Source organism: Apus apus, chromosome 12 (assembly GCF_020740795.1).
Source record: "Apus apus isolate bApuApu2 chromosome 12, bApuApu2.pri.cur, whole genome shotgun sequence".
Lineage (NCBI taxonomy): Eukaryota > Metazoa > Chordata > Aves > Apodiformes > Apodidae > Apus > Apus apus.
Genome location: NC_067293.1, coordinates 7,364,212 through 7,381,664, shown reverse-complemented (window position 1 = coordinate 7,381,664; position 17,453 = coordinate 7,364,212). Strand labels below are relative to the sequence as shown.

The 17,453-nt window shown below is 43.1% G+C and overlaps 2 protein-coding genes across 2 annotated transcripts; one reads left to right on the top strand and one right to left on the bottom strand.

Annotated features, from left to right (window-relative positions):
* Positions 1–1,483: 1,483 nt before the first annotated feature.
* Positions 1,484–5,251, top strand: LOC127389600 (protein EOLA1-like). The gene is made up of 4 exons (XM_051630257.1): positions 1,484–1,589; positions 1,937–2,220; positions 3,528–3,741; positions 4,522–5,251. Exons 2-4 carry the CDS (start codon positions 1,965–1,967, stop codon positions 4,805–4,807), a joined length of 756 nt encoding a protein of 251 aa, XP_051486217.1. The 5' UTR covers positions 1,484–1,589; positions 1,937–1,964; the 3' UTR covers positions 4,808–5,251.
* Positions 5,252–6,171: 920 nt separating this feature from the next.
* Positions 6,172–17,010, bottom strand: TMEM185A (transmembrane protein 185A). The gene is made up of 7 exons (XM_051630256.1): positions 16,865–17,010; positions 14,155–14,331; positions 12,833–13,040; positions 10,095–10,178; positions 8,997–9,173; positions 8,534–8,657; positions 6,172–6,803 (listed from the first exon to the last, which is right to left on the bottom strand). Exons 1-7 carry the CDS (start codon positions 16,900–16,902, stop codon positions 6,559–6,561), a joined length of 1,053 nt encoding a protein of 350 aa, XP_051486216.1. The 5' UTR covers positions 16,903–17,010; the 3' UTR covers positions 6,172–6,558.
* Between the last annotated feature and the right edge of the window lie 443 nt (positions 17,011–17,453).

Here is a 17,453-nt window from a genome sequence, read left to right as displayed (position 1 = left end):
TCCTCCTTCATTCATTTTGCCTGTCTCTCCCTACTTCTATTACTAACTCATTCCCTTTTTTTAAAATGTTCCCTCCTGTTTTCTCTCCTCACTGCTTTCTTTTCTACAATGCTGCATGCACGGAAAAGCTCCCCAAATACTTCTCATATTTATAGCCCTCAACTGATAGATGTGGCTCTTCAGGAAAGATGACTCCTGTGATTTCTGTTTGCATAGAGATGCATCTGCTGGTTTTTATCTTCTAGACCTGCAGAAAGTCAGGCAGGATCTCATCTGTTCAACCCACTGCAGCTGTAACCATTTCCACAGCCTCTCCTTATTCAGCAGTAGTGTCTGCCTTAATAGATTGTTTGTCTGTGTTGGAAATTAACTCAGTGGAAACACATGTTCACCAACATAAGATACACATTGGTTATCTGATTAAAAATCAACAAATACAGTGGGACCATGTAGCTACTTTAAGCTCCTTCTTCTTCAAATTATCATTTACTGTCAGGTCTCTGGCTTTTACTGTGTTCACTAGGCCTTCACATACTGTTCCCTGTTGCCAGGGTTGGCTACCAAGGATCACAAGACTAGCAGAGATAAAACCTTTGTTGTCAAACAGTGACTGTGTTGTTTGAAACATTTGTATTAGAAAGGTAAGACGTTGATGTGAAACACGTTTCATATGACAACAGATACAAATGAGATTCTCCTAAAGGAGTACGGTTGAGTGAAAACACTGGGAAATTCTCTCCAAAAAGAGCTATTGGCCAAAAAAACCAAAACAAACAGCAGAGTTGATAGACCACTGAGTTTTTGTGTCAAATGTCAGTCACTTCTGGAGGTGCAGCATCCCCAGTGCACCCCTCCAGCTGTGGATACAAGGGTCCTGCTGCAGCAGGTAAGGTCACTTGGGAGAGTTTCTGGTGTCTTTTTACTCTCAGGTACCTTTGATCATAGAATCATAGAACTGTTTGGGTTGGAAGGGACCTGAAAAATCATCCAGTTCCAAGCCCTCTGCATGGGCAGGAACACCTGCCACTACACCAGGCTGCTCCGAGCCCCATCCAACCTGCCCTTGAACACTGCCAGGCAGCTCCCACCAAAGCACACGCCGGGGACCACGCTCCTCTGGAAAGGTTCGCTGTGTCTTCACCCCCCTCCCTTCCCGGAGGGAGGCTGGGGATGAGACACCCACCCCCGCCGTGGGAAAAGCAGCAAAACACAAAGACCGAGAAAACACGCGGGGGCGAGGGCGAGGGCGGGGGCGGGGCCGGGGCCGGGGCCGGGGCCGGGGCCGGCTCCCTCAGCAGCGGAGCCCAGCTCGGAACACGCGGGCAGCTCCCTCACCGCCGGGGGCGCCCGCAGCCCCGCCCCGCAGCCCGGCCCCGCAGCCCCGCAGCCCCGCAGCCCCGCAGCCCCGCAGCCCCGCAGCCCCGCAGCCCCGCAGCCCCGCCCCGCAGCCCCGCAGCCCCGCCCCGCAGCCCCGCCCCGCCTCTCCGCTCCCCGTCACGCACCTTCCCGCCGCGGCACCGAGCGGGGCGGCAGCGCGGCCCGCCGGCCCCGGGCGAGCGGAGGGAAGGGCGCGGACCTGTCGGCGCCAGGTGGGCGGCGGCGCGGGGGCCTGCGGGGCTGTGAGGCGGCTGCGGCTGGAGCGGGCCCTGCCGGCGGGCGGTGCTGCGCGGGGCCGGGCACCCGGGGCCGAGCTGCCCGGGAGGAGCGGGCCTGTCCATCCCTTCCGGCCCCGGGAACGGCTGGCTCCCGAGCGCGGCCTGCGGGGCGGGCGGTGCCCCGGGAACTCCCTGCTCCGGCGGCCCCGGCGGCGGGACCAGCCCGCGCCTGCCGCGGGTCCGGAGGGCGCGGGGCGGCCTGTCGCTTGTCACCCGCACAGACACGTTTCTGAAGACTCATCTCGGGGTGTTTGGTTTGTTTTTGTTTTTTTTTTTTGTAGGAAATAAAGGCGTTCTGAGGCAAGGAAAATGCTGACGTTTGGTTGCCTTTCCTTCCGACAACCCTATGCAGGGTTAGTTTTAAACAAAGTCAAAACAGTAGAGACTCGCTGGACTCCTCTGCTAGCAGGCTACAAGAACTGCACCGTTGCTCTCCATATAGCTGTTAAGGACTGGGAAGATGAATCCTGGAGAGCAATTCTTTTGGATAGGCTTGGTATGACACCAACACAAGTGCAAGATTTGTTGGATAAAGGCGAAAAGTTTGGCAGAGGAGTTATTGCAGGTGAGCAACCCTGGGTTCTGTTATCCAAACAAGCTTTTAATCTGTTAACTTCCTTCAGTCAAATACACATCTACTTGATGCAGTTATGCTCAGTGTGACATTGCTTTAATGCTTCCTGTGAAGGAGTGGTGCCTGAGTTTTGAGTAGGGGGCTATTTTGGTTCCTTACCACTGTAAGTTGAGGCCCATGAAGGAAGTAGTAAATAATTTTTTTTTTTTTTTCCATTGTGTTGGAAATGTGAAGTAACTTTGATCTTTAGGATAAAGAATTTTGGTCAGGCCTCAGTTTTAAAAAAACACTTTACTAAAAACCTTAGGCTACAACTCTGAAGCCTGTACAATGAAATTGTTTTGTGCTTACTTGTCGCAGTAGGAGAGTGTAACATGGGTTACGTATTAGTCAGTTGCATGTCAGTTCCACAGTTCTTGCATGTTGAGCTTAGGAACTGTTGCTGAAACCATTTTACAGTACTTATAGTGCAGAGGAGTCATGACCTTGCAGAGTTTTGCACATCAGAGTACTGCATAAATAAATTCAGTTTCAGTTTTACAAATGCTCCATCACTTGTTATTTGGCCAGTGAAGCAGTTTGTGTTTGCAACATAAAGTGAGGATGGTGTGGTGTTTCTTTGCTTATGTTACTCTGAAATACAGCATGTGTTGTTGCACTCTAGTCTCCAACGTTTTTATCCAGCACTCATTTTGCACTCTTTTCTTGTAGTCTTTTGTTACACCATCTATCTTGCATTCTCATTTGAATATTTTTATCTGTTCCTGCCCAACAAATAACTTTTACCACATACTGCAAAAACTTGTTCCAGTTCTACAGTGCTGAAAATTGTGTACTACAAAATATGCAGATGTGTAACCTTGACATAAATTGCACACTAATTGTGGTGCAGGTATCAAAGTTTCTTTGATCTTTAATGTTTTTCATCATTAAGCAATATAGAAAATTCCTTTCATGACATTAAATGGGTTCCAGAGAGCAGGAATTTCCATATAATGTAATGATTTTTAGAGGCAGCTGTTATATCCTCAAATGCAGGCTTCTTCTAAGAGAGCTATGTATCATTGAACTGTGAATACTATAAGTGCATGTGTCACCTGTTCTTCATCAACCTCTGTTCAGTCACACAGGCCATCTTCTGCAGGGAATGACACAGGTTTGAGGGCTGCCTGCTTCCCTGTGTGCTTCTGGTAACAAGTTAACTGTTTTGTATGTTCTCCAGAAGGTTTACTTTTGGAAAACTTCTATCTAGGAGATCAAAGAGCCAACTAATTTTGTATTTTAATTTTATGATACAGGATTAATTGACATTGGAGAGACATCACTATACACAGAAACCTTACCTCCTGAAAAGATTCTGGAGCTGGAAAACAAAGCTGTCCTCAGTAATCTAGAAGAGAAATATTTGACTGTTGTTTCAAATCCAAGGTGGCTCCTGGAACCAATTCCAACCAGAGGGAGAAGAGGTGTGTGGCAGGTGAACATCCCTGAAGAACTGATCCCTTTGGAAGTGTAGGTGTTGAACCTCACTAGTATTTTTCCTACCTGAATGCACACTTGTAACTCACAAGTCAGCATCTTAAATACTGGGGGTCATTTAGGATTTTACCTTTCAAAACAAATTGTTTGAAATAGCAAATACATATGAAGAGCTGCTCTTTTGAGTAAAAATTAAACAAGATGTAATTTTTATGACCATTATTGGAAACTATTAATGATTTACTAGATTTTTTTCTATAGAAATAACTTTAAATAAATGCCCTTTTTTTGACAAGGTTGATACATTGTGTGCCAGTTTGAAACAAGTAAATAAAAGGATATGATACAGGGTATGCAGCTCTGATTAAGCAGCTCTGCTCTGGGATGTTGTACAAAATGTTGGCAATACCTCTGGTCCCCCCCTCTTATGCAAAGAAAACCTTGTGCTTCCCTATTGAGGAGCTCTTACCAGAAATATGAATCACTTTACCGAGGACTAGGAGATGGAAGCTGAGGGCATCAGACCTGTGACAAGCCCAGCTGCCCCTGCTGCTGCTCTGCCGCAAGATTTCCTGTGAGAGGAGGTGATGCCAACACGGGCCTGGGGCTCTGGGGCCCATGGCCGTGCCCCCCAGCAGGCTGGTGGCACTCACAGTGCAGCATGGGGGCAGGGAAAGACCCCAGGAAAGGGGGGAGAAAGCAGCACCCAGAGACTGTGTCAGGGTTAATTTGTTTATTTCTCTTGAATGAAGAGGCAATAGAGCCAGGACTCCCACCGGGGGCAGTCTCCCACCTGGTGGGTTCTTCCTCCAGGTCAATGCCTTCAGGAATGCTGGAGGAGGCCAGGCAGTTGTCAGATGTCCTCACCTGGAAGCTGATGGGGCTGGGGCTGCTGGAGCTGGCCAGGCTGTCATCCTCCTCAGCAGCCTGGGACTGCAGAAGCCTCTGGGCCTCCTTGCTGTGCTGGTGCCGGATAACTGGTGAGGCCATGGACCAGTGGTTCTGTGTTTTCCCTGAGGCCATTCTGCAGCTGTTGGACCAAGGCCTCCTTGTCCAGCCCGTGGCAGCACAGCCCACGCACGGTCGCACCTTCTACTGACATCACCTGCCACCACTCTGCCTCATGGATCGCCTGCAGCTTCTGGCGCAGCCAGGGCAGCACAGGGTCAATGAGATGCTGGTGTTGCCAGAAAAGTGCCCCCAGACCTCGGGCAGGAGGCTGCTCACAGGAGCCCTGGCCTCTGTCCCCACAGCCTCCTGCTCAGCTGAGGACAGCATCACCTGCAGAGAGGACACAGGGGACTCTGCAGGGCCACAGGGGCTGTGGGCTGGGAGCCCTGCCTGCCCTTCTGGCAACTGACGGCTGTGCAGGGAATGTGATGAGACTCCAGGCAGTCATCTTCTCCCTGCAAAGAAAACTTGACTATCGCTGCTTGGCAGTAAGCTGGATGACCATGTGCCTGATGAGAACGTAGTTATTTCCTTGTTTTGCTAGTACATGTGGCTTTTGGTTTTGCAATTAAACTGTATTTATCTCAACCCATGAGTTTTCTCACTTTTGCTTTTCCAATTCTCTCCCTATTCAATGGGGAAGGTGAGCGAGCAGCTGCATGGTGCTTAGTTGCTGGCTGGAGTTAGACCATGACAAGCTGGTCAACAGGGAGGAATAGGGAGGTCTGCAGCATTAAGAGTGAAAGCACCACATCTTGGAAGTCTTTCAGGTGTGCACCTTTCACACATGCAGAAGTGTCCGAACACTCTTTGCTCTTATCTCATTGTGCTAACACTGAGGAAACATGATCCATGGTATTTAAGCCACCTAAACTATGGGTTCACCTAAACAGAAAGAGCAGCTGCAAGGATGTGGGAGTATTCAACATCTGCTATAAGCTACTGGAGTATACGTTTCAAAGACTAAATTTCTCAAAAGCACCGGGAAGTCCAAGACAACCTGTCAAAGGAGGTCTTTCTTCAAAGAAGAAAATGCTATGCCAACACCAACAAGTTCCTATCTTGAAAGGTTTAATAATTTACACCAACATAAGGTTGGTAACGAAGACCAAGCTATGATATTTATACCAGCTAACAGCTGTAAAACCTACAACTAATGGCTTCCAGCATAGACTGCACACACAATGCAAGAGGGAACAGCTTATTAAACAGCCAGTCAATGGGAGAATGGTGTGCATGCTGCCTCTGAAGAATAAAACATGAAACTGGAAAAGCAACAAAAGCAACAGTTAACTCCCAAGCCAGTGCAAAAGTTGAGACACTTACATGAAAATGTACATAGCTAATTCAAAAGCATCATGTAAGTCACTATACATTCTATTTCCCCAAAAAAAAACTTTCCAGTCTTGCCTGAGAAGTGCAACACTCCTGTGCCTCTGTGGTTAAGGTGATGATTGTGGCTGAACAGAAAAAGAGGTAAAAGAGGTACTATACAAAGACATTCTGAAAGCATTTAAAACAGACATGAAAATCAAATGTGTATTTAGGACCTAAAAGACACCCAGGATAGCATAGGTATTTCATACAGGATTTTTAAAAAAATACTTTTAGATAATACTTATACTGTACAGGACAAGACTTTTAAACAATATATTACACTGCTAAAATGTTCATATAAATACTATACAGGCAAGCGTGCAACCAACCCATTAGGAAGGTTTGCAAATTAGACCACGATGTATTTCTGGAAAAGCTCTCTGATTATCTCCGAGATCTCTGATTTGTGTAATCCAAGCCACTGATTCAACAATACCTATTTCAAACTAATTGGGACAAGGCATGAGATGAAATACATTTGTCTGCTGATTCCCAGTTCCAGTTTAATACGCTGCTGTCATCTTAATCTGGCATATCAATGTTCAACTTGGGAGGTGGAATCACATATTTTCCAGGACTCTGTGTAATGACCACTCCAGTCTTTTTTCGAAACATTGGTGCAATTTTTGGTGGTTCAGGCAGTGGTGTTTCTTCTGCTTCCTCATTGTCTTCATGATGAAGATCGTAAGAAATATTTCCATATTCTCGTAAGAATGGGAAAATTTCAAGCAGGAACTGGCAAAAGTCTTTACGAATTCCAAACCACCCTGAAAAAAAAAAAAAAATTCACATTATTGCAGAACAGAATGAAAATTTAACTAGGCAAACTATACAATCTTGTTTAAGCTGTCCTGATTTGTTTGCATATAAACAATAGAAAATTTGCTAGTGTTGCTTCTCGGTGTGTTACTTACCACGTAATAACATTACAGTTCAGATAATACACACACAGATATAAATAGATAATATTTACACACATGTGCATGTTTGCACATGCATGTCTCTGTGTATATACATATTTTATAGGGATAAACTCCAGCTACACAACCACAGCAAGAATCCATTTCATGTTTCATGTTAAGCAGTGTCAGGTCACACCAATACACAGAGAAAAGACTTTGCACCTCAATCCAAGCAATCAATGCCATGTGGGAAGACATTCATGCCTGCTGTTGTTTGATACATAGAGGTTACAATACCAGAAGGAACATGATGGAACAAGGCAGACAGAGATTAGTAAAAGTATGTGTTTGGTTTTTCCAAAATAATTTGTTGTTAGCTAAATACGATGTCATGACAGGAGTATCCTTGATATTACTTGCACTAGATTAGAAAGTAGTACGCGTTCTGTGTCTGTCATGTATTTCACTATCCAAAGACTTGGAAAGAGAGCGTTTCAGTCAGCAGCACTTGTAATTCAGCAGATGACAGTCCTCTATTAACCAATGCCGAAGTTCAGGGAACAGCCTGCCCACATCAGATATTTTACACTGGACAAAAGCAAGTTATGAAGCATTTGTCAGGGAGATCCCATACAACACGTCTTTTTGAAAAGATTGTACTTCATGGCCAACTGGTGTGTTTCACTTAGCACTTTAAAGGTGGATTTTCATGCAAGTCTTCTGAGGCTCACTTCAGGTGAAGTCTTTTTTCAAAGTTTACATAAATACTAACTATATAGAAGATAAATTCGACATGGAGCTTTCCAAAAGACTAATTTGGTCATAAATTATCAAGGGCAGGCATTTAAAAATAAGTCACCAGTAACAATTTTCCATACCGTAAAAATGTAAAAGTAAACTAAATATACAGAGATAAACTTAATTATAACCAAAGACAGAAATTCTCAGTATACTTCACAATCGGAACAAAACCAAAGTGAGTTTATATAACAAACATCACAGCAGGTTCCTTTCAATTCTGAAAAATCCTAACAGATTTTACTGCCTTGTCAACAAGGAACATGAACTGCAATGTGGATGCGAAGAGCGACTTATCTGCACTGGTTCAGTAACATTAGACATGCTCCTTTTGGCACTACTAGTTGTGGGGATAAATGCCTAGTAAATTCTATACTGGCCCACTCAGGCAACTCAAGTTATGACAGCAGCACAGAGCTTGGCCAAAGAGGAAAGATAATACCAGTTCAGGCCGCTAGGACAAACACTCACTAAATGGTGGGTGGACACTGCGCTATTTTCAGAACCCAGAGCACAAAACTCCAGTCACATCCCATGAGAATGAAAACCATGGAAATAAGGAAGGATGAAAGGTTAAGTTGCAATTAAAATCCCACTGAGATTTCAAGTTGAGTCCAAACAGATGACATGCTTATAAAAGAAAAAAGCAAGAGACACTATAACCACTGAAAATGATAGTAACAAATGCCTTCTTTAACAACAGAATATAAACAAAAAGCCCTTTTTGAAAATACAAATTTTAATGAAACACATTTCAGTCTTGAGGTGCAAGCTGTTTCCATGTATTAAATACTTACAGTGATTTCCTCCTTTTTGTCCAAATGTTGTTGCCATTAAAGTTATCAGTGAAAGCCAGAGAGGAACAAATATGGGTATAAATGAAAAAGAATTATGCCCGTCCAATCTGTGTACTAGTAAGATCTAAATGGCAAAAAAAAAAAAAAAAAGATACAATGTCAGTTTAGTTACAATACCCAGTTTCAAGCTTCATAAAACATATGCTGATCTCAGATCTTTAAGTTCACCCATCTGTGATGAAAAATGGCCTCCACAATAATATGTTCCAATATGGTGCATATTTTACCCAAAACACTTAAAAGAAACCTAGAATTCTTGTTTCTCTTTCACACTTGCTCTTAATATTTTATTGCAAAACAAAAAGCAGCATTCTCCTTTTAGTGAGTTCAAAAAGACACACAGCAACATCCATCACTCACTGATGAAAAGAACAAGATACATGGAACTCATGCTTCTTCCTACCTCAAATGTCAGCAGTGGAACCACAATGGTCATCCAGCTGACAGCCATTGTTATGTGTGTCCTCCTCTGCTCAGCAATCACATCCATAGAGCGCAAGAACAGAACAGACCAGACAATGTAATAGAGCACCACTAGACACAGAAAGGACATCAAGATCCACAGTGGAACACAAACAACCTGAAAGAAAAATAAATTAACTGCTTTCCCCCCAGACAGCGATACATTTTTATCAGCTTGATTTTTTTCAGGTGTGGATTTTTCAAACAAAGCCAGCACACATATAAAGTCTAAAAAACAAATTTAAGTCTAACACCCTTTAACTAAGATAATTTCTAGCAGAAAAGCTTCACAAATCACGTGCACTATCAGGTCTTTGAGATTCCTCAGCTTTATAAATTCCATCAAGCTGAAACAATTTTTAATTAAGTCAATGTAGCTCAAGTTTCATAAGAATTCTGTGATCTTCTGTGGGCTCAAACAGCATTTTAGATTTGTTTTAGCAACTATTTTCTACACTGGACACCTTACTTGAAACAGTCTCTAAATTAGGTCCGTTTCCTAGTTGTTTTTTTAAATAGAAAGGACGGTCTTAATCTTGCCAGATTGCCAGTTTTATGGTAGTTTACAAAAACCCAGACACAGAAACAGCACTCTTGTGTCCTGAAGGCACTTGAGAACAAGTGATCTCAGCAGTTTTGACAGTGATCTCTTGAATAGTAAGTGGATTTACATGCATGGTAACACAACAAATAAGTTATTTACCAAACTGTATTTACCAACACATTCCCTAAGTCACTAATTTTCATGGCTAGCTTAGTGTTCCCACTGGAAACTTCTGGTTAGGATTTCTCTTTCAACAACGAACTGAGATTAATTGTAGTTGATGGCATGTCCCTCTCCCTGAAAGCATGAAATGCCAAAGAACAGCCTCTGTTCCCCATGACCACTGAGTGAAATGCCAGACCTTCAGTGAAGGATTGTTAAGAGAGCAAAAATGTGATCATGGATCCTGATCATACATTAACTGATCCCTGTAGGTAAGTATCTTTGAAATCCAGAATTTTAAGCAAGGATAAGAAGAAAATACTTGTTACATACAAGCCATGGCCACCTGATGATCTCATCAAGTCTGAGTGCAATAAATATGAATTGTAGAATATTGACTGAACACAAGATTTCCAGCTAGAAAAAGAAAATACATTAGTTAATTTTTAGCATGATAAAGCTATTTCCAAGATAACCAAAGGAACTAACAAAGGACTCTTCTGACTCCTTGCTTATCACTGCAATATGGAACATCAATTGCATTTACATTAGATGTTATAAAGTATCCCTAAATTTGGGAAGATGTGATCCCTATAGAGTAACTGTAGAAGCAGCTGTGTCATGAGGAAACACCTTATTGTATTTAAAAAAAAATAAAAGCACTACCTGCCACACTTTATTAGAGTGATTAGAGAAATAAAAAAAGCCAAACTAATCCAGCTGAAAAAAGCAAAGCACTGGAAAACAACTATTTCCAGCAGATAAGAAATACTGCTAGAATTAACAAGTAGTAAAAAGTCCTTCAATTTAAAATTAGCAAAATTTATCCTCAAAGTTTAGTAGTTGCAGTAATGTAAAGATGAAAGTTACATGAATTTAACCAACAACAACTCAGCTTAAAAATCCCAGCTCTATCTGGGGGAAAAAATAAATACATGGAATAGTGGAAGATGACATCCAAATTAAACCATTTACTGTATAACTGAGAGATATTTTAAAGGACACTGAAGACACCTGGGTTTTGAGGCAACGCAAAAAAGCAATACTTCTCACTACAAATGTTAAGCTTCTTGTGTGTCCTGTTTGCCATTATGAGAACTAACCCTAAATTATACTTAAAAAAAACCCCAAGTTTGCACTTAGCTTACACAAAGTGAAACAATGAAACACCAGACTCTGTTTCTGAAGTTCTTGAGCAATCTTACACAGGTGGGAATTTCAAAGATCAGAGACAGAATTACTATCTGAAAAGACTAACTGAAGCTGTTGAGTCTAAGTTAGAAATATTTTCCATTAAAAAAACATGTAGGGAAGTACTTTGAAATGTACCCTATCTGGGAAAGCAGACACTACATGCTACTTTCATGAACATGTATGTCAGTGTACTCTCTCTTGGACAAATGCCTTTGAAACTTAAGAGTTCAGGGAGTCAAAACCCAACAGGCAGCAGGCAGCTGCCTACTTCAGAGACTGGACTGAAGTCTTCACTGTTGAGGTAGTTTACTTTAAAAAGACTGGACAACTAGATTTAAAATAATTTTGTACCACTAGCTTTTTCAAAAAATAGACCTCCAAAAAAACTCACACTCAAGCATAAAACAAGCAACCTGAAAACCGCAAGAGCAAATACAGAGAAAAAAGTACCAGAGGATGAATTGCAATAAATAATTTTTAGAATAAAATAATTATTTGAGCTAAGTATGGCAAGTGCAAGTATATCTGGAGTGGCTAGGCTCACAATTAAATTAATTCGATATGCTTTAAATAAACGGTGGTTTATTGACTGTAAAAATAGTTTAATGGATAAAAGAAAGCTTCTTCTGAGCCCAGCATGACATGGAGACAAAACCCCACTATATACTTACTGATCACCTAATCAGTTCAAAATAGGAACAAGCAGACAATGCATTTTCAGATTAATTATTAAAATAACAACAGATTAACAACTCCTTTGATTACTCATGCCAAAAAACAATATCCTGGATTAAAGAAAGGCCCATTTTATGTTTCTAGCAAATGAAAAGGAAGTAGAGCAGCACTAAAGGAAGATGACAAAATAGTAAAAAAATGAGTTGACAGTTCAGTTGCATAACTTATTTTCTTTGAGACAGCTGTTGCCTTTTAGGGATAAGTGGATTCCATTTTTTTCTGCTAGTACTTAGCAGCTGTGCAGTCATCTGTAAATGAATGGGTAATCAAGCATTATCCAGTAGAAGGTAAATACTTCTAGACAAATTTTACTTTTAGGAATGGTTAACTGTGGATATAACTCTGCAAAATCTAATTCTATTTGCAATATTTTTAATTCAAGAATTTACAGTATAAGTCTACTAGTCATCCTAACTATCAGTTACCAAAAACATCTTTCTCTAGGGAGAAACATGGCTTGTGCCAATGTTAGAGAAATAATTCCTTGAAATTAATAAACCTGAACCTCATATAAAACCCAGATTTTTCATTGTCATGGGGTAGTTTGTGGACATAGCAAAAAAAAACAAACAAAAAATCAATAAGAACTCTAAATATATTGCAAAATGCCACAACCCTGGGAAGATCTTGCGAATTTCTTCCAAACCCAAAAGTAGTGAGTTACAGAGGAAAGACTGAGGCAGAAAACAAAAGCCTACTGTTTTATGCCTACCATCTGCATTCCCAAATTGAAGATTAAGCACACAGATTGGGATAGTAAAAATATTTTAACCCTGATTATTTAGGGTTCTGAAAGTTCAATTCTGTCTAGAGATGGCACTGACTATCAGTGGAATTTTCTTCAGTAATTTCCAATTAAGTGTTGAGTATCAGCCCAGACTGCAGAGTTCATGGTGAGTTCTTTTAACACACAATAATAAAAAGGCATTTTTAAAATATGCTGCAATTTGGGAGCTGAAAAAAAATAATTAGAAAAAATTTACATTATTCATCATCCTGACTTTTTACTCCAGCAGATCAGTGCAAACAATTAATTCACCTGATGCAGCCATCCATAACTTGCTTACTGAGAGATGAACTGTAATGGAGCTGCCAGAGCCTTGCACTGCCAGGAATTTCACACCTAACCACTGAAGCCTTACCTCCAGAGACCTGTCATGTCGGAACCCCCACACACAAGCTGCGACTGACACTGGAGATACAAAGAACAATGGCATGAAGACCAGCAGCCAGAAATGGGTTCCTCTCTCGATCCTGTCACACACCAGAACTTCGAACATCAGCAGTAGCAAGTGGATGCCTACAGCAATTAACATAGCCTTGAACTCCACACAGGTTTCTCCTTCTGCTCTAAAGAGAGGATAAGGAGGCATTCAGTTCACTCCTCAGTAAGAAAGCACAGTATCCTGCAAACATCCCAACTGTCAAGTTTCAGTTGTTAACAGTTAAGTTTCAGATATTTACCTTGTTTTTAGTAAATGTACACATTACACCAAACTAGCCACTATAAAACTATACTCCTGATGATGGAACAGGATTTCTTGCCCATAAAGCTACACATTTGAAGTATTTACTCAAAGGGGGCAGTGGGATTTTTCCAACTTGAAAAGTTTCTAAGGATTCCATAGCTGTGCAGATAAAACAGGGTTTCTCTGCTAGTACATAAATACTCAGGTGTCACGCAGGCTGTTAGGAAATAAGCTAAGTCTAAAGTTATCTGTTTGATTCCTGCACCAGCTTTCATTGAATTAATATCTCTCCCCAGAAGTTCCGTGCATAGAAAAGAGGCTTTCACTTACTGCATTTCATTTAAGGTAGTTTAGTTTTCCCCTAGCATGTTCAAATTCACCTCCTACTTGGATTACCAAAAAAGTACAAACACTGATGTATTTAAAGATCTGGAAGTTATTGTACCCTAGACTGACAATTAAAATACCAATGTCAAACAACTTGGACAAAAACTAAAAATAATCCACAGAATTTGTTCCCACAAACATCTTACTTGCAAACATTATGGCTTTGCATATATCAGTTTATCAAATTACTTTTCTTATAAAACTACAGCTAAAGTCTGAAAAGAAATCTCTATGTCCACCACACATTCAAGAATAGCTGAATACTCATCCATATGTTCACTGAGGTTAGATGCACACCAAGAAAGGAAAAAATAAATAAATTAAAAACCAGCCCAATATTCTTCAGGCTGACCTATGCATTTCAGGAAACTGATTTAGGAAATAATCCAATTAAATATAAAATATGATAAACTGTTGCAACTAGGATTAAGATCTGCATAAAGCTTTTTGCATACACTATATGTTATGATCATTATTTTCAACATGTTGAAAACAAACCTCCTGGATGCTGTGCCTGACATTGTTAAGGGAACTATTTATGAATTTGATTCAGTACAGGAATCACTTTTTGTTCCCTCTGCTTCGCAAAAGAAAGATCCTCAACTTACCGATACTGTGGGTTTCGGGCCCATACTCCTGTTCCCACTGAAGCACCAACAATCACCATTAACTTCCAGAGCCATATCGGAGCAAACACAGCCCAGTAACTCCATTGAATTTTGTCATCCAAACGCAGAGAGAGCAACACAGAAAAAAGCAGCAGGCAGGCATAAATCAGAAATTTGCTATTAAACAAACAAAAAACAGAGTCAGAAATTAAGGCAGGCAACTTAATATGAACTTTGTGGAGAAAAAAAAAAAGTCTGTCATAGCTGAAATTTAATCAGAATACTTCCTAACAGAACATGCCTGTCAAACTTCTTTGCAAAGAAGAAAATCAGTTCTGAAGAGTCAAGTATTTAATCATAAATGAAGCATGTGTCATCTCTTTCACTTACAAGACCCTTGCTTCAAGGGAACACATCAAAAGCATTCTTGCATTACCAACTTAATGAATAGACATCTATAAATAGTTCCCTCCCACAAGGATCCAGTCAGGAGCTGTGTTATTAGAGCCCCCGAAATATACCAGTTGTACATGTTTTTAGGAAATGTGTTCTTTCATACAAATCAAACAAGATACCTTTTGACATTCACAATTAAGATACATAATTTCTGTAATCTTATCCGCAGTATTTTAAACTAAAGATTAAAAACTTTTCCATATTGTAATAAGGCAGACTCCACAGATATTTATTTTTTACATTTTTTACATTCTGTTATAAAAAAAATAATAACATGAAAGAAACCCCAAAAAAACAGATTAAACTTTTTTAAAAGTAACTGATTATAGAGCAAAGTTTGCCACCTGGAATTCGGAGGATGGTGCTTACAAGTTTAAAACAGTTATATTGATATATTTTATAAACTAGACAACCTAAGAATGAATAGATGTATCTGGAATACCTGAGAGCAGGGGCACAGCAACTGCTTGTACCACTGAAAATGAGACAGAACAATTACACAGTACCTTACTTCCTCACACTACAGGAAAGGGAAAAGTTGCCCTCCCCAACACCAGAGGATCCCAGACTGCTTTACAAAACACATAACTAGGCTTGAACACCACTCCACTGGAGTAATTATATGCCTTTTAAAACATGGATAACCTACGGAACAGAGTAAATACTTATAGAATCACAGAGTAAAGCAACAATAGCCAGGAATACTATTTTTGCCACAACAGCACAAATCAAACTACTCACTTTCACTGTCATCAAATAATCAAACACTCAAATGATCAACATTGGCTCATTCACAGATCAAACTGCTTTGTGTCAATTCAGAACAAGTGTCTCAGCTACCCCTTAATAAGAAAGCAGTTTTATTGTGTCAGCACCTCCCCACCTGATGGGTGAACTACCTTAGGATAGGAAGATATAACTAACACTCGCTCTTCACAGCAACAAATAGATCCCTCAGCTTCCCAGGCTATTCCTACTTTTCCAATATTCAGTATTTGTTTAATGTGCATTTTCCCTGGTTCTTTATTAAATACAGAAGCAAATGCTGTGTGGTATAATACCCATCCTCCCTGAGTGTTCCAGTAACTTAATCTTGGATGTTCTGATGTTTATCTGCACAAGTGCAACATTCAGCTTGCCCACTGGTCATTCAGACAGCACCCAAATAAGCTGCATTTCTTAGCAATAACAAAACTTTCTAAGCTTCTGGAACGTCTGTTCTTACTTTTCTATTACTGCCAAACACACATATTTAAGTTGTTTATTTCAGCCTCGGCAACAATGCGTTTCCTGAAGCACTGGTTACGCTCTTGTTTGTCTAAGCAACTGACTGAACACGGCTTTTTAAACTGCAATCACATAAGGCCTCTTCCACAAGCAAGAGTTTTTCCAGGGCTCTCAGTATTTCACACCATCCTGCACAAGTTATTTGCAGGCTTTATTCTGTGATCTTAAAATACCTGGCAACAGCAATACCAGTAAAATTCAACTCATTCTCTCAGCTTCCTTAAAAGTTATGTGTATCCGTACCTGCCTGGCAAGACAGCAGAAGCCCAAGCTGTAGTGACTTGTTAATTTTAAGAGCCCAGCACAAAGAATCTCCACGAGCCAACTCTCTGTCTAGACCAGGATTGTTAGGTGTGATGCCTTCACACCCTCAAAACGAGCCTTTCCCATACACCAAGTGCCCGGGCTGGAGCACAGGGGAACGCGGCTTCCCAGCCTAACTCCTGACACCCCAACTCATTAAACTGGAAAATTCAGAAACCAGAACGAGAGCCAGAACAACGTGAGAACGTTACACGATAAAACACAAGGAAGGTGGCTGGGGGCTGGTGCCGGCTGCCCGCACTCGCAGCCCCCGGCCGAGGCGGGCGCACCGAGCGGCGCTCACGGGAAGGAGACGGGTCAGGAAAGACCCCCGGGCCGCCGGTACCGGAGCGCTTCCCCCGCCGTGCAGAACCGCCCCCCGGAGCTGATTGCTCTGAAAGGGGCCACACTGCAACGCGGTGCCGGGCCGGGCGGTGCGGGGCCCCGCCTCGCCCAGCGGCCCCTCGGGCCCCGCCGCCGCGCGCCCCGCTACCGGAGCGGGGAGCGGAGCCTCCGCCCACCAGCAGCACCCTGCCGGGGCAGGGGGGCACCGAGACCGAGACAGATGCCGCCCCGCGGCCGTGCTGACCCTCACGGCCGCCGAACGGGCCGGGACGAGGCGGCGCGGCCCGAGGCCCTCCGTTAGGCGCCGGGCCGCCCTCACCTGGGGTTGAAGTCCTGGAACAAGCCGCGCAGGTTCATTGCGGCTCGACCCTCCGCCCCCGCCGCAGTCTACAAGGCACACATGGTGCAGCAGCCGCTACCGGAGCCGGGCCTGGCCTGGCCTCGCCGCCGCTCCGCCCCCGCCGGAACCGGGCAGCCCGCCCCGCGCATGCGCGCATCCCGCCAGACCCCCAGGCGGCGCTCCCTGGCCCGGAAACCAGCTGCTCTCTCTGCCCGGCCTCACGGCCCGCACCGCGCATGCGCCTCAGCGAAACGCGCATGCCTCCCGCGCAAGGCGGCGGCCCTGCCAGCAGTTGGGCGGGGCTTGAGCAGGGCGCGGCCCAGGCTGGTCCCGCCCCCGCCCGTCAGGGCAGCGCGGGGCGCGCGCCGCGGCGTGAGGCCTGTGCGGGCCGGGCTGTCCCGCCAGCGGCCTCCTGGGCCTGGGGGGAGCCGGGCCGAGGCACAGAGCTCCCCGCGGGTGGAGTGCGGGGGCCTTGGGCGCCCGCGCTTGGTCTTCAGGGAACAGTTCTGCTCCAAGGTGTGGTAATCCAGTGCTCGACGGGGAACGTTTCAAATAGATGTTTCAGAAC